At 46.3% G+C, this 24,328-nt stretch overlaps 1 protein-coding gene across 4 annotated transcripts in view; it reads left to right on the forward strand.

The window, feature by feature from the left end:
• The window catches only part of prkcg (protein kinase C, gamma), a 22,757-nt gene extending 1,028 nt beyond the window's left edge, over positions 1-21,729 (forward strand). The window contains exons 1-17 of one of the 4 annotated variants that reach the window (XM_035531132.2): positions 1-2,341; positions 3,167-3,359; positions 5,418-5,449; positions 5,603-5,685; positions 7,287-7,398; positions 9,838-9,966; positions 10,694-10,850; positions 11,221-11,422; positions 11,559-11,741; positions 14,451-14,624; positions 16,096-16,187; positions 16,291-16,353; positions 16,579-16,717; positions 17,357-17,437; positions 18,826-18,933; positions 19,264-19,404; positions 19,933-21,729. The exon at positions 1-2,341 is cut by the window's left edge and continues 1,028 nt beyond it. In XM_035531132.2, the coding sequence (XP_035387025.1) occupies positions 3,172-3,359; positions 5,418-5,449; positions 5,603-5,685; positions 7,287-7,398; positions 9,838-9,966; positions 10,694-10,850; positions 11,221-11,422; positions 11,559-11,741; positions 14,451-14,624; positions 16,096-16,187; positions 16,291-16,353; positions 16,579-16,717; positions 17,357-17,437; positions 18,826-18,933; positions 19,264-19,404; positions 19,933-20,094 (2,046 nt within the window). In that variant the 5' untranslated portion in view covers positions 1-2,341; positions 3,167-3,171 and the 3' untranslated portion in view covers positions 20,095-21,729. Of the gene's footprint in view, positions 2,342-3,166; positions 3,360-4,978; positions 5,127-5,417; positions 5,450-5,602; positions 5,686-6,566; positions 6,656-7,286; positions 7,399-9,837; positions 9,967-10,693; positions 10,851-11,220; positions 11,423-11,558; positions 11,742-14,450; positions 14,625-16,095; positions 16,188-16,290; positions 16,354-16,578; positions 16,718-17,356; positions 17,438-18,825; positions 18,934-19,263; positions 19,405-19,932 lie in introns of those variants that run through there. The other 3 variants (XM_035531133.2, XM_081696530.1, XM_081696529.1) reach the window with 3 other exon arrangements.
• The last annotated feature ends 2,599 nt before the right edge of the window (positions 21,730-24,328 follow it).

Genomic DNA, 24,328 nt, shown 5'->3' on the forward strand with positions numbered 1-24,328 from the left:
TCTGCATGCATGTGTGCACTCACACGTGTATGTGTGCACGTGCACGTACGCAACCGCGCGTGAGCGTTTTCCGAGCCGAAGGCAGCACCGCGGAACACGAGGAGACGTCTGGGTGAAATATGCCTACATGTTTTCTCCATAAAAGCGCAGCCTGGCCCAGTGCTACTGAAATGAGCAGCCTGATAAAGCCAAATCGTATTTCTGGTTTAATGTGACCTGGTCAGTTGTTTTCTGGGAGATCAATGCCCCCTGCCTTCATTTTTTTTTCCTTGAAAAATTAATTCTGCTCCGTCATACAGCTTTATGTACATCGATGTGTTCTGGCCTTTACAGCCGACTCCTAGCCCAGAGAATGGCTGCTGTCAGAGACTCTAAGCATAATGCATGTTTGCGGTTTGCATTGGAGCTGTGGTTGTGTTCAGAGGCCTGAAATACTGCGCTCCCGGCGTTGTGACAGCTCCAGCTTCCGGGAGCTGCTTCATGCCTGGAATGAGTTTACCCTCCTCCTCCCCCTCTCTCTTCTCCTCTCTCCTCCCTCCATTTTTTCTCTCCATCATCCCCTCCTTCTGCCAGAGGGGTGCATTTGTTTTCTTGGATGTAGTGCAGACTTTTGTTTTATAGTTAAATCTAATTCATTTTTATCCTGACCCTGTATCATCTGTTTCCCCGCCACGCGTCGCCGTGTTATCCTGAAGTGCGTCTTCTCCATATATTTAAGGATAGCGCTGATGAGTATGAATAAACACGCGTCCGCACTCTGAGGACAGTAGACAGAGAGCCAGGGCTGAGCTGTAGGACGCCCCTGATTTAACGCAGGAGCTGGAATGATGAGGTTGCTCTGAAATCATGAGAGTGGCGAGTTAAAAAATGTGCTGACCTCCACGCACCGGTGCATAATAACAGAGACTCACACACACACACACACACACTCGCACACAGGTTCACACTACTGCCCACATACATACACCTGTCCAATGACACCGTTTGGCTCTCTAACAATCTTGCTAATTATAATTGTTAATTAAATTTCTCATAGTGTCCTCATCAGGAGACTAATAACCTACATTTTACATAATTAGACCTTCAACCTTTAACTCTCTCTCCTGTTCATTCCATCCTGCCCTTCCTCCCTTTTACTTTCTCTCTCTTACACACACACACACACACACACACACACACACACACACACACACACGCGCGCGTCGGCTGCTCCACTCTACCATGCCTTTTCACCTCTGCCAGAGAGGAACGGTGCACTCCCCCCCAACCCCACCCCCACCCCCCGTCCACCACTGCCCCGCCCACCCTTAGCCGCCATGGCCGTCTGGCTTCTCTCCTTCCTCTTCCTCTTCTTTCTCATCGTCCTGCCTTTGTCCTGGATCGAGGCGGCGCCACCTGTGGGAGTGTCTTCGCTCCAGCCGCCGATGCCAACCCCGGGCCGTCTGCCGCTTCCAAATATACGCTAAGCCCCTTTTCCACGGTTGCCATGCCAGCCACTGGCACCCTGGCACTCTCTCTGATCTGCTCTTATAGGAGGAGGGCGGCCCGCTCCGTGTCTCGTGTAATTGGTCGTAGACGAAGCGATCTAGTCATCGGCGCGCTGGTCTTCCCTCCCGACATGCGTCTCGCGGGGCAGCCGAAGGGGCGGCTGACCCAGGGCGGCCCGGCTGGTGGCCGGTGTCTCTCTCGCTCTCTCTCTCTCTCTCGCTCTTTCTCCCTCTCTCTCTCTCTCTCTCTCTCTCTCTCTCGCTGTCCTCTTTCTCTCCCACCCTCCACCCATCTTTCTTTCTCTCTCTGGAGAGAGGTAACCCAGATTTCAAAAATGAATTGCTGCCTACTTCTCTCCATCTACTCCCTCCTTACATCTCTCAGTCAGTCACTCTCTCTCTCTCTCTCCTGCTCTCTCTCTTTCTCTACATCATCCCCTCTTCCAGTCGGTAAAAACAGAATCAATCTTGGAAAGTGAAAATCGCCTCCGTGTCTCTGCCCCTCTTCGCTCTCGATTGGATAAAGCAACACGGAAACCCTTCCTCTCCTCCAGCCACTTTCTTTCCTCGAAAGCTTCAGGCTCATCCCTCGCTTTCTTTCTCTTCTTTTTTCTCTCCCCCCAACCCCCCCGCCGCTCGGTGGCTGTCGAGTTTTTTTTCCCGGAGTGCAGTTACCTCTGACCGTGGCGTGTCGCTTCTCACGGTCCCGTGTCCTTTTTATGAGGCGGGGGTCGGGTCCGAGGACAAGCAGAGCCTGACGGGCCGCCAGGAACCAGAGGACAGAGAGAGAGGACAGAGTGTGGGCGGCGAACCCCTCTTCCCCTCGTCCGTTAACTGATCCGCCGCTCCTACAGGTAGGTGTTCATCCTCTCTTCCTCGCTCATCCCATCTCCTGTTTTCTCCCGCGTTCTCCTCCTCTCACCGTCTCTCTCTCTCTCTCTCGTACGTTCGTTTTTTTCGTCCCCCCCATTCCATCCCGCATCCTGCTCGTCTGAGCTGCGCGCTGGCTAGGGTCTCTGGAGGGAGGGGCAGTCCTGTCTGTGCTGCTGCCCTCTGACCCCGGAATCCACCCCCAGCTTGGAGCGGGGCTCCAGAATCAGGGGTCACCGGTCTGAAGGCGAGAGCCCCTTTCTGATGGGTGAATGCGGTGAGGTGGGCTTTGGGGGGCAGAGGAGAGGAGCAGGGGTTGGGGGGGCTGGAGAAGCATAGGAGCAGGTGGCAGGGGTATGGTTGACATGGTGATGTGGAGTGTGTGTGTGTGTGTGTGTGTGTGTGTGTGTGTGTGTGTGTGTGAAGTTGGGCAGGAGGCACACTAATCACTATGTGCTTTGGACTCCCTCTGGAAGCCTGTGTTTGTGTGTGTATTAACCTTTCCTTCATTCTGTTCACTAACAAACTGTCTCTACTCTCTCTCTCTCTCTCTCTCTCTCTCTCTCTCTCTCTCCTTCTTCCCCTCTATTTGTCTCTGTCTATCTCATCTCTCTCTCATGCCTTCTCCGTCTGCTCGTCCGTGAATTCCCTGTCTTCTCTTCCTCGATATCACAAACTCCAGCCCTTTTGGCGTCTCCATTCTGGATCAACTTTTTTTTGGCCCCCTGACTGCTTCTCTTTCTTCTTCCTGCGTCCTCCCCTCCCTCCCTCCCTCCCTCCCTCTCGCCTCCCCCCCGCACCGCCTCCAGCGGGCATGTCCGGCCCGGTCTCCCCCTCCCCCTCCCCTCTGCCCTCCCCTCTGTCCCCTCCTCCCAGGCTCCCGGTCTTCCAGCGGAAAGGGGCCCTGAAGCACAAGCGTGTCGTGGAGGTGAAGGACCACCAGTTCACCGCGCGCTTCTTCAAACAGCCCACCTTCTGCAGCCACTGCACCGACTTCATCTGGTATTCTCGCCTCCGGAGCCCCGCCCACCCTCCACACGCCCACACGCTCGGCACGCTTGCGTGACACACACGCTTTCCCCGCACGTTCTTGCGCTCCCCTCCTGCTCGACAGCTTGTTGCCGACTAGTTTTTCTGTGTTCCTGATGCTCAAAGTCTCCCTCGACAGCCACGCCTGACCGCTGGGGGAAGATCGCAATCGGGAAACGTTTCCTCGCAGAAAGTAAATTGATACCCGGCGTGTCCGTTTTTGCCGCGCGGCGAGGCGTCGACGTCGCCCCTCGATTAAGCCCCGTGTCTCGGTTAAACCTGCATCTTGGGCCATCGGGAATCGGGCCACAGTTCTGGCTGCCACGTTGCGTGGAGCCGGCCGGTCAGCCCCGGCCTCTTAGGCATTCCGAAGCCGTCCGTATCTCACAGATCATCTCCTAGATTAGAGTACCACTTCCAGCCCTCTCACGTCCTAGCCCTCGCGGGTTCTGCAAAGAATTCTAAAAGTTGGTCTAACCGTAGCTCCGTGGCTGTTTGAGTTGATAGACAACTGTGACTGAGCTGTGTTGAAACACCGTTCGCCGGTCAGGTGGTGCGTCCGACAGACGGTGCTGACGCTCTGTCCCCGGGGCCTCGACATGTTCGAGTGAGTAACGCCGCGGCCAGATGCTGCTCGCGTCCCTCCAGGTCGGTTCTCCAACAACCAACACTGCCAAGTCGGAGGCTGGCCAGCGTCGTCCATCCATCAGCGCAACAGAGACCAAGTGCCAATGTCTTCCGGCGAACTATTGGGCTTCGGTTTTGAAATACGGGGCAAATTAGCATTAGCAAACATAATAACGGTTCGTATTTAAAAGGCTAAACCCGCTGCCAATAAAAATTGATTGTAAGCGGCCCTGAACTTTTACAGACCTGACTGCTGTACTTTATGCTTGACGGTTACGGCACCTCTGACTGCTGGCGCTTAAATCTTTATCGCATCGCTTCGCGCATAATCGTGCTCAGGTATGAGGTCGCCTAGTGGACCCAAGGTTACGTTCGCCCTCGCTTTACGCGGGAGGGGCCGCATTGCCGTGAGCCGATCACAGAAGGGCAGGATTCCCGGTTCTGGGGTAAGCTCTGGAGCTTATCTGCTCGTCGGCGCAGCCTCCTGCATGGCTGGTGAGGCGCCAGCCCAGAGGGACCCTGTAAATTATGCAGGGCACTCTGGTAGAGCAGGCGCTCGAGCACATGCCGCACAGAGCGGCCCAGCCGGTACAGAGCTGCAGGCGTCGCGTGTCCCCGCTGTCCCTCGGCCCCCATCGCTCCGTCTGACCTGCCTGCTGTCCTTGCTGGCTTTCTCTCTCTCTCTCTCTCTCTCTCTCTCTCTCTCTCTCTCTCTCTCTCTCTCTCTCTCTCTCTCTCTCTCTCTCTCTCAGTCCATCATCTCCCTGTCTCTGTGTATCTCGTTCTCTTTCCTTTTCTCTCTCCATCTTTTTCTCCATCTCTGTAGTGCTGAGCCTGTCAGTCTCTCTGTCTCTCTCTCTCTCTCTCCATCTCTCTGCCTTGCTCTCTCCCTCTCTCTCTCTCTCTTTCTCTCTCTCTGTCTCTGTCTCTCTCTCTCTCCATCTCTCTCTCCCTCCCTCTGCCTTGCTCTCTCTCTCTCTCTCTCTCTCTCTCTCTCTCCTTCTCACTGTGTCTCTCTCTTCATTCTGGCACATCATTGCTAAGGCATTGTGGCACACAGAGATGTCTGTCGCCTGCTATAGTCTTTTTGCTTACCTTGGGAACATTATTTCAGTAAGTACACATCAAAGCAGAGGGTTTCTTTTTTTGCCGGGAGCGTTATCAGAATATTTCACATTAAAACATACCATTTGTGAAGGAAGGGGTTGCTCTTTATTTTGTTTAGCTTGTTGCAAAGCATGGAAATAACCGTTAAATGTACTGGAGTAATGTCCACTGGGTGCCGCTGTTTCTCAAAGTAGAAACACGCCTATCTATTGCCCCCTAGTGGTAAGTGATATAGACACGTTGTTTGCCACAAGATGCACTTATTGTGTGCGCGGCTTTTCTTCTTTCCTCTCGTAGGGGTATAGGAAAGCAGGGATTCCAATGCCAAGGTAACATAGTTACAGCATCTCTCACACAGCATGGCAGCTTTATTTTGGACAATACAGTTTGGAGGACATTTGTAACGATTAAGCTTCGCCTTATGTGAACTCTATTGTACTATCCCATCTGCTGATGAAACATCTAACTTGAGTGTCTTTCAGTTTGCAGTTTTGTGGTGCACAAACGCTGTCACGAGTTTGTCACGTTTACGTGCCCTGGGGCGATCACTGGACCTAAAGCAGAGGTACACACGCATAGAACATCCGTCAACACCCCCCCCCCCCCTCTCTCTCTCTCTCTCTCTCTCCCTCTCCTTCTCTCTCTCTCTCTCTCTCTCTCTCCCTCTCCTTCTCTCTCACCCACCCACACACACACACACACAGACACTCATGCAATCTGATGGTGGAAACGACAGACTGAGGAGAGCGAGAGAGCGATTGTAAGAGGAACTGAACTGCTTTCTTTATTCCTTTATTCCTTTTTCACGCTGTGTCAACTTTACCTGCTTCAGCATATTCACCCGTAAAAAAAATGGACCAAATAGACTTTGAATGAGACCATGGCCAGTTTGTGCGTATGTGTGTGTGCGTTTGTGTATGTCTGCACGTTCGCACCTGTGTGTGTGTGTGTGTGTCCGTGCATGTGTATAAGTGTCAGAGAGAGAGAGATTGACAGGAGGATGAGAGTGTATGGACAAGCCATTGACTGCTGGCTTGATGCTCAGAGGTTGAAGAAGAGATGCAGGAACTATGCAAAGAGAGGGAGCGATGAAGGGAAGAGGACGAGATGACAGGAGCTCAAGATGAGAGAGAGAGAGAAAGAGTGATAGAGAGGCTGCAGAGACAGATGGGCAAAGATGAAGAGTGTGACAGGTCGGTAGAGAAAGAGAAAGAAGGGATAAGGGAGAGAGAGAGAGAGAGAGAGAGAGAGAGAGAGAGAGAGAGGAAGAGGGGAATTCATTTCGGAGGGTTCAGCTTTCACAGCTGAGCTGAACTCATTTATTCATCAGCCATTCAGCTGCCTGAAAATAGCCTGAGCTAATTGGCTCAGCCACTTCAAAATTAAGCCCTTCCTTATGTGTGTGTACGTGCGCTTGTGTGTGTGTGTGTGTGTGTGTGTTTACAGGTGTCTGTGCAGAGAGTCGGACTCATCAGAACACTTCTATTTATAGAGCGAAGGGCAGTATCAGTGGGATATATGAGGGGCCATTTAAGGTGAAGTCAGTGAAACGCTTGCGCATGTGCACACTACTTGCACATACCAATGAAACACTTGCACATGCATATGAAACATTTTCGCATAAATACTACTTACATTTGCATATGATAACTTACATTTGCACATTCATTCACTGCTGCGTAAACACAGTTTCACTATGCTTGTGCGTTTCTGTGTGTGTGTGTGTGCGTGTGGCTGCGTGTGTGTAAACCAATTTTCAGTGCACCCGGTATTAATTGTAACAGAAAGGCAGATATTTAACATGTGTCAGCAAGCTCATCAATATGATTTGAAGAGAGGTCTCTAAAAAAGAAAAAAAAACATTGTCAGCATGTAATTCTGACAAATGGAATATCAAAGGAAGGAATATTCTTACAGTTCCACCAACATTTTGTACAACTCATACTAGTGCAAGTTATCATACGCAAATGTTAGTAGTGTGATATTTAAGTGAAAATGTTTCATATGTATGCGCAAGTGTATCAAAAGTACACGCAAGTAGTGTGCCCTTGCGCAAGTGTTTCAATGATTTCGCCCTAAACGGCTCCTCACACTGAGATTCTCAACAGACACCTAATGTAAACCTCTGTCTGCTCTCCTCTCCTCTTTCTCTCTCTCTCTCTCTAGGATCTGAAGAGCAAACACAAGTTTAAGGTCCACACCTACTCCAGCCCAACCTTCTGTGATCATTGTGGTTCTCTGCTCTATGGCCTCATTCACCAGGGCATGAAATGCTCCAGTGAGTGTACGTGTATATTTGTGTGTGTGCGTGTATGTGCGTGTGTGTGCGTGTGTGTGCGTGTGTGTGCGTGTGTGTGTGTGTGTGTGTGTGCACGCGTGTGCACATGTGTGTCTCAGTGGGACAGCAACAGAAGGATATATTTGATGCACTTTTGATGGAAGTGACCTGCCAAAACTCCAGAGTCCAGGGCTTTTCCCAGGCTGCTCAAACCCGAGTCTGAGTGAAGCCTGATTTGCTTTACTATCAGGACATTAATTATTGCGCCATTAAACAACACTTTCATAACGAGAGGAAATGCAGTAGAGACAAACAGCTTTAAGCAATTTGGTTTAGAAGGAAATTGTGTCTTATATGCGTTATTTGAGTTTCAGTCCATTCCACCAGAGCTGGTGTTTACGATATTACCCCTGAGCAACCTGAGGCCAATGTTCGATCTTATTACCCATAACTCATTAACCCAAAATGAAAAAATGAACTGACTGTTACCTGCTGCAAATGTGCAGGGCCAGGGTTTTTAACACACGTTATTATATTCAACAACATGACATTCTATTATATTAAATAACGTGCCACGTTAACAAGCATTAAATCCATTTCTGCTTAATAAACATGTCCCGCGAGGCCCATCACTGGCGTAACTTTGCGTGAAATGTCATCATCAAGGAGACATCAACACCTCTTGCCTGTCTCTCAGGCCAGCGCAGTTGGTGATGGTGTGTTTTTCGTACACTTTTTTAATGCCACATTTAAAATGATAGTGCTATTGGATTACAGCTGTTAGATTTATTCCGCTTTGACGAAGCTGGAGAGTGGGAGTCGTCTCGTCCGACTGGAGTGGAAATGAAAGTTTGAAAAGCTACTGTCTAGTACAGTGATGAAAAGCTGCTCAGGAAACCGGTTCAAAACAGCCCATAGCGTCAAAGCAGCTCTGTGTAGCTGATAGAGCAGCGCCGCACTAGACCCAGTGTAGTGCTGTTTCCATGTGAACGCAGATGCAGAGCAGGTAGAAGCACTAAGAGACACCATGGTAACACAAGATAAGAACACAGTATAATAGCAATGTGGTAACGCATGATTAATAATACAATAACGCAAGATAACGCAGTATAATAACAATATAGTAACACCAGATAATAACACAGTAACACAAGATTAATAACACAATGTAATAACAATGTAGTAACACAAGATAACACAATAATGCAAGATAATAACACACATACCAATGTAGTAACACATAATTAATAACACAAGATAACACAATGTAATAACCATGTAGAAACACAAAGTAATAACATTAATAATTCAACATACATTACACAATGTAATAAAAATAAAAACACAATGAAATAACAGTGTAAAATTAATGTAATTTCATGAGGTCATGTAAAAACACAATATAAAAACTGTGCAGTAACACAAGGTAATAACTATATAATAACAAAATATATTAACACTATGTGATAAGATTGCCACTGTGTGGCAAGATTGGTTTGTGCCCACTGGCAGAGGAGAAGGGCACACAGGACATGCATGAGGAGATCATAAATTAAAACATATTATCATTTTTTTGTTTAAAAAAGGACCTCCATCCTGCCTCTTGCAGTGCGGCCACAGAACTCTGCATTAACCCACTGTCTACCCCCATTCATTTTGTGTGTGCACCCCCACTGAACATTAACGTGCTGGCATAATGTCAGCCCTGGGCTGCCATGGAGACATCTGGAAGCCGGGCAGTAGCGGGCAGGAAAGCGATGAAGTGCACTCTGATTAGTTCCGGGAACAGCGCCCAGCAGGAAGGCGTGTGAATGAGGGCGGGGCCTTGACATGCAGCCCAGTCCTGTGGACCGCGTCTAGTTCCGAGCCACAAGGGTGGGTTAGATAAAGTACAGCGTGTTCTGAGCTGGAGCGCCCGGTCAGTGCTGCCTTGGCCATCCATGAGCACTTGCGGTGCGTTTCCCTGGGACGCGGCGTTAGGGGGCCTGACTGTGGGGTCAGCAGATACACACAGGTGTTGTGGAAAGGAATTACACCAGAGAGAATACTTACAGAAGCAGAATGCATTGAAATCAAAGCTATGAAAGATTAACTTTGTGTGTGTGTGTGTGGGTGTGTGGGTGTGTGTGTGTACATCTCTATGTCTGCATGTGTGTGTGTGCTTGCATGCATATGTATGTCTGTGCGTGTGTGTGTGTGTGTGTGATTGTGTGTGTGTGTTTGTGTGTGCGTGCATCTGTATGTCTGTGCATGTGTGTGTGTTTGTGTGTGCGTGCGCGTGTGTGTGCGTGCGTGCATCTGTATCTCTGTGCACGTGTGTGTGTTTGTGTGTGTGTGCATATGTATGTCTCTGCATGTGTGTGTGTGTGTTTGTTTGTGTGTGTGCATGCATCTGTATGTCTGTACATTTGTGTGTGTGTGTTCACGCATGTGTGTGAGGTTGTGACATGAACGTCCATAAGCGATGTGAGAACAGCGTGCCCAGTCTGTGCGGACACGACCACACGGAGAAGAGAGGGCGGATCCACCTGAGCGTGCGCGGGGAGAAGGAGGACATATATGTCACAGGTGAGAGAACAGCAGGAGGCGGAGTCACGGAGGATAGGACACCACACACTGGCTGTGGGTTAAGGGAGGTGGGATATGGAGCAGCTAAGGGTGAGACTGAAGTGGGTTGGGGAAAAGGTGGCATAGTTACAGGAGACACTTATATAAACGTTTCAGACAAGTTCAGCAGTTCTCCAGCAGAGGGCAGTGGCATCCAGCGTCACTCATAGAGGGATAAAATGATGTAATATGTAATTCAGTGCACTTGGGAATGTTTTCTTACAACTGTGTGAACTGGTTACCCATGACACTGTATCCTGCATGCTTATATCATCCCATATTGGCACTCTCCTAATCCCTGCAATCCTGCCAGAGATGTTTGGACCTAATCTAATCATGTAGTGTAATCTGTGTGGTGCGTTCTGAATGTCAGGGTTGTATAATCTTATAACTGACAGCACCACAATCCTGACTGATGCCACTTCTATGCCTCCTCAGTGATATCACTGCTTTCCTGCCCCAGACTGGGGCGCTTCTGTGCAGCAGTGTGGTGGACGTATTTGTGGTTCCCAGCACACCTTCATTATCACACACACACACACCTCTCTCCATGGTGTCAGACCAACAACAATAAGAAGTTCGACGGGGGGAGATATTGGCATCTAACATGTTCCAAACATTTTTTTTTAATTAGGTAGGTTTTTTTTGCAGTTATGGGACTTTGCCTAACAGTGTTTGGTGTTGGCAGTGAGGGAAGCACGGAACCTGATTCCCATGGACCCTAATGGCCTGTCTGACCCCTACGTCAAGCTCAAACTCATCCCCGACCCCAAGAGCCACAGCAAACAGAAGACCAAGACAATCCGCTCCACTCTGAACCCTGTCTGGAACGAGAGCTTCACCTTGTGAGTGTGTGTGTGTGTGTGTGTGTGAGAGAGAGAGAGAGAGAGAGAGAGAGAGAGAGAGAGAGAGAGAGAGAGAGAATGCGTGTGGGGGCTCCAAAAACATAATTTCTTCTATATTTCATTCTTCACTCAGCATGTCTGTGGTGAGAAGGAATAACCATAAAGTTTGACTGAGTGTGTGTGTGTGTGTGTGTGTGTGTGTGTGTGTGTGTGTGTGTGTGTGTGTGTGTGTGTGTGTGTGTGTGTCTGCAGGTCCAAAATATTGTTCTTCTTTTATGCTATGTCTGTCTTTCTCTCGGTCTGTCCTTGTCTCTCTCTCTCTGTTCATCTCTCTCTTTCTCTCTTTCTCTCTCTCTGTCTCTTGCTCAAGCTCTGTGCGTGGTAGGCAGTGGGACAGGCGCTTGTCAATAGAAGTATGGGACTGGGACCGCACTTCTCGGAACGATTTCATGGGAGCTCTGTCGTTTGGAGTGAGCGAGATATTTCGACGTCCCGTCAGCGGATGGTTCAAACTACTTAACCAAGACGAAGGAGAATACTACAATATCCCAGTCCCTGATCCAGACCTGCAGGTACTGCACTCACACGAGCACTCTGGGTTCTAGAACCCTGTGCTCCTGCCATTGTGCAACATGCCCACATGGGGGCAGTAGAGTGCCACTCATGAGCCAATGGCCTCCCGCTCATTCGTGCTCTCTTTCGCCCTAGGAACCAGACGCTGCTGCGTCTCCCTCTCTCCCTCCTGCTCCTGCTTCCGTGGCAACACCTGTGCCTGCCGTGACCCCGCCCATTCTGAGTCCCACCCCCAACAGTGCCCCAGCAGGGAAGGGCCGAATTGGACTGCATGATTTCAACTTCCTTATGGTGCTAGGAAAGGGCAGTTTTGGAAAGGTAAAACACACACACACACACACACTCACACACACACACCCACACACACACACACACACACACACACACACACACACACACACACTCACACACACACACACACACTCACACACACACACACACACACACACACACAGATCAGTATTCACAAAGACACTTTATGCATACATTATGACTGCCTGTCACCCTCCCTTCCCAAAGTCTTCGACACGCTAACCTCCACAGAGGAGCCACTAGCAGACGAGGCCTGTAGTGTGAGCGCGTGTGAGTGGGACGAGTGGGGCCCTGTGCTAAAGAGGCGGCCGCCTCAAACTCCTGAGAGCAGCGCGCTGCTTCACACTAGGACAAACTATTTATAATGTTGTTATGCACAACACGGCAGTGTTTCTGTGCAGAGGAGACGTACTGTTAAACCCCACACAGAAAATTCACCCACACATTACCCGAAGCTCAGACAGTCTTACACATTTTTTAAAGGTATTTATAGGTGTGCCACCTACAGTTGTTTCTGCTATGATATGGTCCTATGATAAATTTACTCTGATATGATCCTATAATAAAGATTTGGATTTTGTGGTATGGACAAGGCACTGGGGTCTATGGAAAAAACATTCAGATCTGAACAAACATTGATGCACTCATCTACATAGGTGTGAGTTCTCAAATGCAGTAGTATGGGTATATAGGGTATATAGTAGGATGGTATATAGGGTATATAGTAGGGTGGGTATATAGGGTATATAGTAGGGTTGGTATATAGGGTATATAGTAGGATGGCATATAGGGTATATAGTAGGGTGGGTATATAGGGTATATAGTAGGGTTGGTATATAGGGTATATAGTAGGATGGCATATAGGGTATATAGTAGGGTGGGTATATAGGGTATATAGTAGGGTTGGTATATAGGGTATATAGTAGGATGGTATATAGGGTATATAGTAGTATGGAATATAGGGTATATAGTAGGGTGGGTATATAGAGTATATAGTAGGGTGGGTATATAGGGTATATAGGGTATATAGTAGGGTGGGTATATAGGGTATATAGTAGGGTTGGTATATAGGGTATATAGTAGGATGGTATATAGGGTATATAGTAGTATGGAATATAGGGTATATAGTAGGGTGGGTATATAGAGTATATAGTAGGGTGGGTATATAGTAGTATGGGTATATAGGGTATATAGTAGGGTGGGTATATAGGGTATATAGGGTATATAGTAGTATGGGTATATAGGGTATATAGTAGGGTGGGTATATAGGGTATATAGTAGGGTTGGTATATAGGGTATATAGTAGGGTATATAGTAAGAGGCCACTTTAATAAGCCCGTAAAGGAGAACATCTCCCCAAAAGGCAGACGGGAATATGACATTACAACACACAAAATGAAAACCAAACTCTAATACAGCTAACAGAGCTTTACTCAGAAAGAGAGGGAGGGCAGGGAAAGAGAAAGAGGGAAAAAGAGAGAAGGTGAGAGAATAGAAAAGAGAGAGAGGAAGAGTGAGACACCCAAGAGGAGAGAGAGAAAAAGCTGACATGGAGCAGGAGAGGGAGTGGGCGGGGCCAGGAATGACAGACAGAGAGGGAACAGAGTGGATGTGCGGAGAGAGATGGAGTGGGCGGGGCCAGGAATGACAGACAGAGCGGGAACAGAGTGGAGGTGCGGAGAGAGATGGAGTGGGCGGGGTCAGGAATGACAGACAGAGCGGGAACAGAGTGGAGGTGTGGAGAGAGAGGGAGTGGGCGGGGCCAGGAATGACAGACAGAGAGGGAACAGAGTGGAGGTGTGGAGAGAGAGGGAGTAGGCGGGACCAGGAATGACAGACAGAGAGGGAACAGAGTGGATGTGTGGAGAGAGATGGAGTGGGCGGGGCCAGGAATGACAGATAGCGCGGGAACAGAGTGGATGTGTGGAGAGAGATGGAGTAGGCGGGGCCAGGAATGACAGACAGAGCGGGAACAGAGTGGAGGTGTGGAGAGAGGGAGGATGTCACGCATGTGGAATCACTCAGCCAACGGCAGGTGTGAAGTAAAGTGGGTGGGGCTTGAGTTAGTGGTAGACAGTGAAGCGTGGTTATTTTTCTCCCTTTAATCATGTAATTTGGCTAGTAGACAAACGTGCATTTCATGATTATTTCCACTAATGTTAGCTAGTGGCTAAAGCTAAACATAGCTATGCATCACAGATCAGTCACATTTGAACGAACGTGATGATTTCACGGATGCTGCTGCGGTTAAGCTGTAGAGGTCTTGCTACACTATAACCATCTAATTTTCTCAAGGGTAATGTTGCGGTCTTGTTTTGTAAATGTCTACCTCCCTACTGCTGAAATGCCCTTAACGAGACCTCCAAGGGACTTCATGAGCATATATTCTTAGCTCTGGCTATAACTAACAATTTGTAAGTTCAAAGTTGACCAGCTATTATATTGGTGCTCTACACAGTAGACTGGCTTGGAAGATTGCAGGCGTCTAGCGTGGTTTATTTCTCGGCAGTAAGACAAAGCCATTGAAATTCTAGTCTTTGGAGATTTCCCTGTCTTTCAGATGTCATACTGTTGACATGCGGTGAAAATTGCAGTGTGCTGCATGGCGGTATGATGCGACTAGTCCGATTCTCTCTTTTCATCAAGGCATTTTAAGAACCGAAATAAAAATAAGTCTATAAAATAATGATACGCCATGCGGCGTGTGTGGGGCAGGTGATGCTGGCAGAAGAGAGGGGAAGCGACGTCCTGTATGCCGTGAAGGTCCTGAAGAAAGACGTCCTGTTCCAGGACGAGGACACCGAGAGCGCCATGGTGGAGCGCAGGGTGCTGGGTCTGAACGGCAGGCCGCACTTCCTCACCTCGCTGTACTGCGCCTTCCAGACAGAGGTGCGGGTGCGGGTGCGCGCGCGCGTGTGTGTGTGTGTGTGTGTGCGCGCGCGCGTGCGGGTGCGTGCCTGTGTGTGCGAGCACATCTGTTTGACAGCGTTTAGGATTCGGTGCAATCTTGAACTGACCTGAAGGAAAGAACGAGCCGGAAAAACAAAGCGAGATTTACAGAGAGAGAGAGAGAGACGGGCAGCGAGGACTGTGTACGAAGTTCTAAACTGCGCTACACATGCTGCGGCTGTTCTGCAGCGACGTGCTGTAGCACTTATCATGCACAGACGCACGCACTGCAGTTCATACGCTGTGCTGACGGTGGAAAGCATGCCCCCTTTATCAATGCTTTTGTCTGCAGTGTGGCAACATGTTCATCACTCCCACGCATGTTTGCAGCAGCGCTGACCCCGGGGGCCTTAACAGCCGCCCAACCGTGTCCTTGGTCAGCCCTGGCTTAACGCCGGTCACTTTGGTGGGGGGGGGGTTGGAGGTTACAGTAACGCTGTACAGTAACATTATATCATTATTTTCACTTAATTAAATGGAGGTGCGTCATAGCCTAAAAATGAGCCATCGTTATTAAATTAATTAATTACTCCTGGTGCTCTCAGCAAGGACATTAACAGTCCTAAGGGGCGGAGCTGCTTAATGAGAACAGTCTGCTTCTTTTATTTTGAGGGGTATTACATAATCCACCAACGTGGGGAGGGCTGTCTGTCAAAGGACGTTAAGATTAAAAGGGAGTAATTGACAAAGTCTCTCTGCTTTCATTATGCGATTATTATTATCACTTTCAAGTTTCAGGTTTTCTGAAATTGTGGTGTGTGTGTGTTTGTGCATATCCGTGCCTTTGTGCAATACTGCATAAAGGTATATGTATACCATTTTCCAATAATATATGGATTTGATTTCTCAAAATCTCATTATCACCTGTAAGACCTTTAAGGATTATTATTTGAATGTGTGTGTATTTTGCTGTGTGTGTGTTTGTGTGTGTGTTTTGTTAATCTTTTTGAAGTATGAGATTTTCTTAAATCAATAGCAAATCGTTGTTCCAGAAATGTTCATTTGAGCGGGAGTGAAATCCTGATGACAGATTGTTTGTTTATCGGTACATTAGGAGACAGTTTGCCAGTCACATATGCTCTAACACCCAAGTCACATGACCATATGCAAATATTTAAAACAAGTGTGAAACTCATCAATAGGAGATGAAGAAAGAGCTTTTGGAACATTGAAATTTCCCCCATTACAGATGTATGAACTGTAGTGTATACACTCATGTACAGATGATAATTTAATTGGTTAATCATTTTGTTTGCGGTGCAGAATTGTTTAGACCGTTCACAGGAGCATTCGAATCAAACCACATGATCGATTGCCCTGGTAACCGCTGGCCTGTTGCAGGACCGCCTGTACTATGTGATGGAACCAAACCGCATGATCGATCACCACGGTAACTGTTGGCTTGTTGCAGGACCGCCTGTACTATGTGATGGAATACGTGAATGGCGGGGACCTCATGTTCCACATTCAGATCGTGGGGAAATTCAAAGAGCCACATGCAGCGTGAGTATCTTTCCTTCCCTCTAAGGCATTGGGGTCATGACCCTGCTCCTGGTTTATCGGGCCCCCGCGTGCTGAACCGTGCCACTGCCGCTCTGTCCTGCAGGTTCTACGCGGCAGAGATCGCAGTGGGGCTCTTCTTTCTCCACAGCAAAGGCATCATCTACAGGTATAGCACGTCCCTCGTGACAAACAACGCACCCACGTCCCTCGTGACAGTCTACGCACCCACGTCCCTCGTGACAGTCTACGCACCCACGTCCCTCGTGACAAACAACGCTGTATACTGTGTATACTGTGCGCTGTCAAGCACAGAACACTACAACAAGCAGGCATGCATCCTCTCTCTCCCTCTTTCTCTCCATCCTCCCTCCCCCGCTCGTCCTCTGTGCAGAGACCTGAAGCTGGACAACGTTCTGTTGGATAGCGAGGGCCACATAAAGATCGCCGACTTCGGGATGTGCAGGGAGGGGATAGAGGAGGGTGACACCACGCGCACTTTCTGTGGCACTCCTGACTACATCGCTCCCGAGGTTGGTTTAGCCCCGCCCACTGCAGACCACCAGCACGCACCTACACACACTCACACCTCAGAAGACCAGGGGGAATCTCAGAAGTGGCATGAAGAACCTCAGAAATGTTCAGTTGTCTGATACTTTTTAATTTAAATGTAATTACATTTTATTTAATTAAAAAGAATCTTAACTTGTATAGCGCCATTCCATGTTATTTGTTTAGTCGTGTGCCTTGTCGTATCACAGCTGTAATATGTGAATGTGACAGTGATACTTTGGATTGTGCTTGTGCGCGCGTGCGCACACACACACACACACTCACACACACTGGACTTCATCCCTGCATGCATCTGCACGATATAATTAAACCAGGAGTGAAAAAATCACTGTTATTGGTTTCATTACATAAAAATGTGTTGATCCTTGAAAGAAAAAATATGTGCCCTGCTGCCAAGGAAATAACACACACGCATGCACATACAGTTGCTTGATTATTGTGTCATCTCACGCACAAACGCACTCATGCAAACACTGCACAAAATGTGGCGATGTAATGATCATTTTAGTAGCAAGGCACTGCAACATGGTGTAAGGTCCTTCTCTTGTCTGTGAGGAAGTGGGGAGTTCTGCTCTTTTGCTTCTGTCTTTCTTTGTCAGATCGTAGCCTATCAACCCTACGGGAAAGCGGTAGACTGGTGGTCATATGGGGTTCTCCTTTACGAAATGCTGGCAGGGCAGGTAAGTCAGCATTAACACTAGCCCAGACTGAGAGACACTGTACAGTATCGTTGTTTATGTGCGCATTGTGTACATACATGAGTTCTTTTGAGAGTCTGATGAAAGTTTGTCTGTGTTATGGTCCAGAGCGGGCATTGTCACAGAAAAATGCATCCTTTGGAGCAAAACTACCATCTTGCACGTTCCCTGATGCGTCTGCTTTGAAAGTGACTGGGGAGTTAATGGACTGTGTGTAGTGTTGGACTGTTTATTGCTCTTCTTAGGTGCATGAAGACAGTTCCTCTGGAATTCACACTGTGAATGAACAATGCTTTTATGCACAAAGTTCATCCTTAATGTGACGTTCAGCTCAGATTTCCTTAACGTAAATACGCCTGGGCTGACTTCTTCGTCACTTAAGTATGCGCTTTACTTGCAGGGTGTTCGGGTGAACTGCATGAAGGTGCAGAAGGTTTTGCACTGACTTCTCCTGCGATCTTATTTTGTTTAGAAAGTGAACATGACACTGCAGTGGAAGCTAACGCACATTCCTGCCGATATTTGTCCCTAATGACGTTTTTACAAACTAGCTTCAGAAGTATAACAAGAGAACATTTGCTTGCTTTTCATTTAATTAAAAACAGAAAATCTATTTCTGCCCCAATCTGAGTAATTTATTCATAATTTGTATCTTAGAACTGTTCTTATAAGGAAAGTGTTGTTTTTGGTTTTGACCTACATTTTTATGTACTTTAGAGAAAATCTATGTCAGCTGAATAGACAGAGTGCGCAGGATAGCCTAAATCATTTTAGTTGTCGTTGTTGTTCAGTGACAAACAGCGGTTTGTTCTGCAGTATTGTGGTTTTGTATGGGGGTGGATTAAAAATATAGTTAGCTTTGGAAAAAAGATCCTTTTGACTGTGTTGTGATACACATGGAACACTGTTGAAGCAGCCACTTCAGCAGTGTAGTTGCTATATAAAGGTTTGGGTGCAAATGAGCCCAGGCAGGTTCCTGTAAACATTCCAGTGAACTTTGCCATGGTTTAGGTTACCTAACACCATATGATCGTCTTTATGCACGGTTTGTAATAACTGATACTCATTCGGTTGGTCAGAATAACAGTAGTTTTTACCTCTTTTTTACCATTTGTTTACATTAGTACCCCATCGTTTAATGTAAGTGAGGGGGGTTTAAACTGTTAAGACATATACGAGAAGGTCTTTTCTAAAGTTCTCGTCTTATGTTGGGAAATGAAAGAGTAATCAATTAAGCTACTGTGCTGTTTTCAGAAATGTCTTGTGAACACTGTGGAGCATTTTAAAAGTGAAGAAACCAATTATTATTAATCATTTAAACTCAATTGATACTGTATATACTGTGTTATAGTGTGGTTTTACTTTTCCAGCCTCCATTTGATGGCATAGATGAGGAGGAGTTGTTTCAGTCCATCATGGAGCAAAGTGTTTCATATCCCAAGAGTCTGTCTCGCGAGGCCGTCGCCATCTGCAAGGGGGTACGCTACTCACTGCTATTTTCAGAAGGATATAAGTCGATGTGGAAGAGCCGATTTTGAGAAACTTTGGCAGTGTTTTCTGTTAGCACGTTGTGGATATCGGAGAGGGTCTGCGCAGACTGGAAATGTCCCTACTCCATTAATGAGCACAGATGAACAAAGAGCCCTGCCCCGAGACGCGGCTGTGCATGCTGATGAACATTATGATAAATCAAAAATTAATTTACAGTGTCTCTCGCTCTCTCTCTCTCTCTCTCTCTCTCTCTCTCTCTCTCTCTCTCTCTCTCTCTCTCTCTCTCTCTCTCCTGTACCCCCCCCCCCCCCCCCCAGCTCCTGACCAAGAACCCAGCGAAGCGTTTGGGTGGAGGAGACGATGCACAGAGAGAGATAAGGGAGCATCCTTTCTTCCGCTGGATAGACTGGGAAAGGCTGGAGAGACTGGAAATCCAGCCACCCTTCAAACCTCGGGCTGTCAGTAGCACTCAGAGTGTGATGGTTTGGGGTGGGGTAGGGATTGACTGCAAAGAATGGGGGATATGTAGTGCATTCACAAGTGGGTGTGGAAAAAAAAGAAACCTTCCATGTATATGACTTGCGTGTGTGTGTGTGTGTGTGTGCACGCGCACGCGCGTGAGCGTTTGTGTCATCATGCTCATTGTGTCTTGCAGAGACTGCAAAATTAAAATGAGGTCAAGCCTAAACGACCCCAGGCTCTGCCTACATATTGCTCATGCTGAAGGACGCAGTCCTCATCCCTGCTGTCTGCCTGTGTTCGTGTGGTGTGTGCACGCGTGTGTGTCTGTAGTTTGCTGGATGGACTGCAGGGGGCAGAAGGTCAATCCTCGCTGCCCGCACTAGACTGCCACATTAAGCCCCAGGACAGCAGGACATCCTCATACACAGTGCTGAAAATGAATGCAGGAATGCGGGCCTGCGTCTCCTCACAGTGCATGTTTAAATAGCTATCAGATAACAGTGCCTTCTCTCTTTTTTCTACAGGGAGGGAAAAAAGGAGAAAACTTTGACAAGTTTTTCACGTCTGCCTCTGCCGCCCTCACGCCATCTGACCCGGATGTACTTGCAGCCATCGATCAGGAAGATTTTCGGGGCTTTACTTTTTTCAACACTGATTTCACTGCATCACCGCTCACCGCTGTGTGAACTCACACAGCACAAACCAGCTTCTCCTTGCCCACTTATCACTACTCTTTGTTCCCTGCAACCTTAAAACGTACTTGCTCTATAAGCCATGAATTAAAAGTAACCACAATAGACAAGCCACTGAAGATTTAGTGTGCAGTAAAATCGCCAGTGTTAAATGAACGATGGATTCGAATGCACTGTTCCTGCTCAGGCAAAATGTCTTCTATAGTTATCTAGAGAGTCTACCTGTATCACTGGGTGGCATTGCTAGCCATTAAGAGAATCGAATATGCTCAGAAATAATCTACTGTGTGCTCTGTAGAAATCATATATTAGTTATACATGTAAGCATTTTTGCACTTCTCTCTGGGAGGACATCAAAATTCAAAATGCCTGGGGAACTTTTAAGTGCATTGTCACACCGCAAGACGCTCGCGGACCGACAACAATAGAAGAGTTTATTAACAATACAGTCAACAACAAACAAATCCAAAAAGCAAATCCAATCCAAAGTCGAGGGGCGATCATGGACAATTTAACAGGGGCAAACAGGGATATCCAAGGCAAGGCAGAAAATCGAGGTAGAACAAAATACGAACAATGGCCAAAACAGGGAAATGCACAGCAGTCCGAAAATAACGCTCGATATGCACTTAAACAGGTCGTATGACTTGCTTAAGACCGTGCAAAGCATATAAATAGGCTACGTAAATGAAGAACAGGTGCAGGCACTTAATATTCCGGTGACGAGGATCTCCCCGGAGGATTCTGGGACATGTAGTTCGTGGCAGATCTGACGGACTGCATGACATCCATATTGTTATGGGATGTCATTTCTCACGGTGAATACCAACTTACGTTGGCCTGTTCTCACCAGACACACCTAGTGGTGTCAGTGGTGATATCATCTACTTAAAGGGGTGCATTCAGTTAGTCAGTGAAGTATGTGATGTCCTGTGAAGTCCACATTATGGACTGTATTTGTTTGCTTCCATACCTATCTGACTATGGTTGATGAGCACATCCAATATACTCTCCCACCAGTTATTGTCTGATGGAGTGGAGAGCACTGTATTTGACTCACTGGAATAAAATCACCAACATGGACTCATGGAATCTTGTACCTTCTCCTCCAAGTTAAATTGGAATATTGCTGTACGTGCATGCACAAAACGTGAGAGTTCCATTCAAATCTGAAAGAACCATGATGATCGATGTTACTTAGCAATAGTTAGAATAAAAGGTGATAACCGTCCACGCTCTGTGGAAATGCTTTCTTTTGTTTTACAGTGGTTACAAAGCACTGGAATGACTTCTATAAGTTGCTAATTAAGAACCAGTGTGGTCAATAGTGGCTATTTCTTTTGTCCTGTTGAAACGCAGTGGTAGCAATGGTTTCTGTAGCGTGCCGAAGACTCCAAGATCTCTTTCCTTTAGTTTAGAAAGTACATTTCTCAGTTCAGTTTAGACTTACTTTATTATCATTCAAAATTGGTAGAATGTATAAATTAAATCTTAATGTGGTAATTGTGTAATTATAACAAATGTGTACCGCAGATCCACCTGGTTGTTATATATGTTCTAAATTACATATTTGCCCTCTGAGTAAAGATATGTAATACTGCATGAAGTATTAAAACCATGTATGCTTAAACAGTGGCTGTTGTTGCTTGTTGCTTGAAAATAGGTGTCTATGGAGGAGAGGAAACTGTGCCAGTTCCTTTCAAAAACTGGAATCTTTCCTAAACATGGTAATCTTTTCCAACTGCCTCTGATTACACAAATGGCAAGGCTTGGGTGCTTATATACTTGTTCTACAAAGAATCATGCCTGCAGTACCTGGGATGGTTTTATGATTAACATCCTTCTGAAAAGAAATCCTGAATTCTGTGGGTCATGAAGGATGTCTGAAGGATTAGGACACTTTAGTACTCTATGGGTCGACATATTCCAGCCAGCCTTCACGAACACCACACGGTGTAGGAGAGTGGCCACTGATGAACGGAACCTTTTATGTGACTGGCCAAAGGGGGGAAAGAGGAAGTTAGAATTGATTTTAAAACTCTGAGAGTATAACTGGCCCTAAGAGTCATGAACACTGGTGATTTTACTGTGTATGGCAGAATTCACTTTAGCTAAGTCGGCTAACCCTAGATCAAGCCATCATTCCAGATCGTTATGCCTTGGGATTATTGGAACATACCGCTGTCTGAATGGATTTTAGCCAGCTTTAGCAATGTTCATTATATGAGCTGCCATTAAACTAAATTTTCACAGTTTAACAATTTTAACAATTAAACTGTAAATTTTGACATTTGAAATTGTAATTCAGTACAGTATCTATTGATTATGATATTACAGTGTGAGAAAGCTTATTATCTACATTTTATATTATGATATTATTTGGTTGATTATTACCTATATTCATAGTCATACATAGTCAACTATATGTATGTAATCTATTATTTTTCAGCTGCATAAACCAAATATAGACGATTTCACATCAGTTATTAGAATAGGTTATTCCATAAGTATCACTTAACAACAAATAACAAATATATTCATGGTTTTAATTACACTATATTAGTTACAAAAATATGCAATATAATAAAACCTATAATAATTACATTATATATACTTACATATATAAATTATATCACTCGCCTTTTCCATTCATTAACAAATGAAAGATATAAAATCACTATGATAAAAGCGGTTGGTTTGTCTATTGATTAAGCCTAAATAAGAATCCTAAACTGCTTAATTCTAAATAAAAATCCGTATTGTGTGCGCATTTGGAGTGCGTTTCCTTGACTGTGCCTGTGTGCTTGCTTTGAGGTTTTGCAGATATGGGTTAGGTCGGGGAAACTGGCTTCAGATTATGTGCAGAAATTCAGCCTCAGACACCCAGCCTGGAAAAGTCTGCATGGCGTGGCAGGGCCTACCCAGCCTATGCTACCATCCTGCACAGCCAGCCAGCAACACTGCAAAAAGACACATCGACCACATACCACTTCTTAAGAGAGCGGTGCAGGCTTAAGATGTAAGACCGTATAATGTGTCCCACATTAACTGGTCAATGTATTATACATCTCTGTGCTCGGAAGGTTCTGGAAACAACCGTGTGCTCAAAATCACATTGCCAAATGAATCTCTTTTTTGACTCCATTTCTCACTGGTAGTTAAAGTTGTTGTATATGTTGTTATTTCAATGATAATATTTAAGTGTTATTTAAATATTTCACCAGTGAAAAAAAAATCAGAAAATGTAAATGTATTTAACTATGTAGTAATATAATTGAAAATAGATAGATAGATAGATAGATAGATAGATAGATAGATAGATAGATAGATAGATAGATAGATAGATAGATAGATAGATAGATAGATAGAATAAGCACATCATGCGCAGTAGTTTGGTAATTATTTGTTTTGCATTTGTTAGGTTGTGAAATAAAGTTCTTATTCCAATTGGATGTGCTCATTAGTTTTCTTTTCAGTTCTTTACTCTGCCACCAGTTTCTGTGTGCCTTTCTTCTGACTGTCATGTTTTCTTTTTTGAAGCAGCTGCCTTCCACAATGTACTCAGGAGGCCACCAAGACAGTGAAACCACGTCTTCAAACATCTCCTAGCCTCACCTCTCCGGTCTCTGTCCCTCCTCTCATGCCTCCAATCCGGTTGGCTCCCCCAGGGACTCCCCCAGGGACTCCTCAGATCCCCTGCCTATCTCATTCCACCATAACCTCCTTACTGTAACTCTCTCTGTCTCCCATCTCACTATCTTTCTGCTTCTCTTTCACTGTAAACTGCTGAATTTTAAAACTCATTCTCTTCATTTGAGTGTGTGCTCATTCTCCTTTGAAAGTGATTGACATATAAGCTGCCACCTGTTGAATATGTAATGACACATTAATGTCTGTGAGGCTAAGGCTCAGCAGAGACATGACACTGAAAATAATGGATACAATTTCGTTGACACGTTAATAGATGATTTCTCCTTGTCTGAAGGGCTTTGAGTCACATATGTTATTGGGAGATTTCTATATGCTGTTGATGTAGCTTCTAAAAATATAGAACATTTTCAACAGCCTAAAGATAGGAATGGAGGAGTCAGTAGAGGATAGGAGAGATGGGGAAAGGAGAGACACATATGTGGGTTTTGACAGTAAGCCATTTGTTTGTGTGTGTGTGTGTGTGTGTGTGTGTGTGTGTGTGTGTGTGTGTGTGTTTGTGTGAGTGCGAGAGACCGAG

The sequence above is a fragment of the Electrophorus electricus genome, chromosome 14 (genome assembly GCF_041902795.1).
Source record: "Electrophorus electricus isolate QZ-2024a chromosome 14, ASM4190279v1, whole genome shotgun sequence".
Taxonomy (NCBI): domain Eukaryota; kingdom Metazoa; phylum Chordata; class Actinopteri; order Gymnotiformes; family Gymnotidae; genus Electrophorus; species Electrophorus electricus.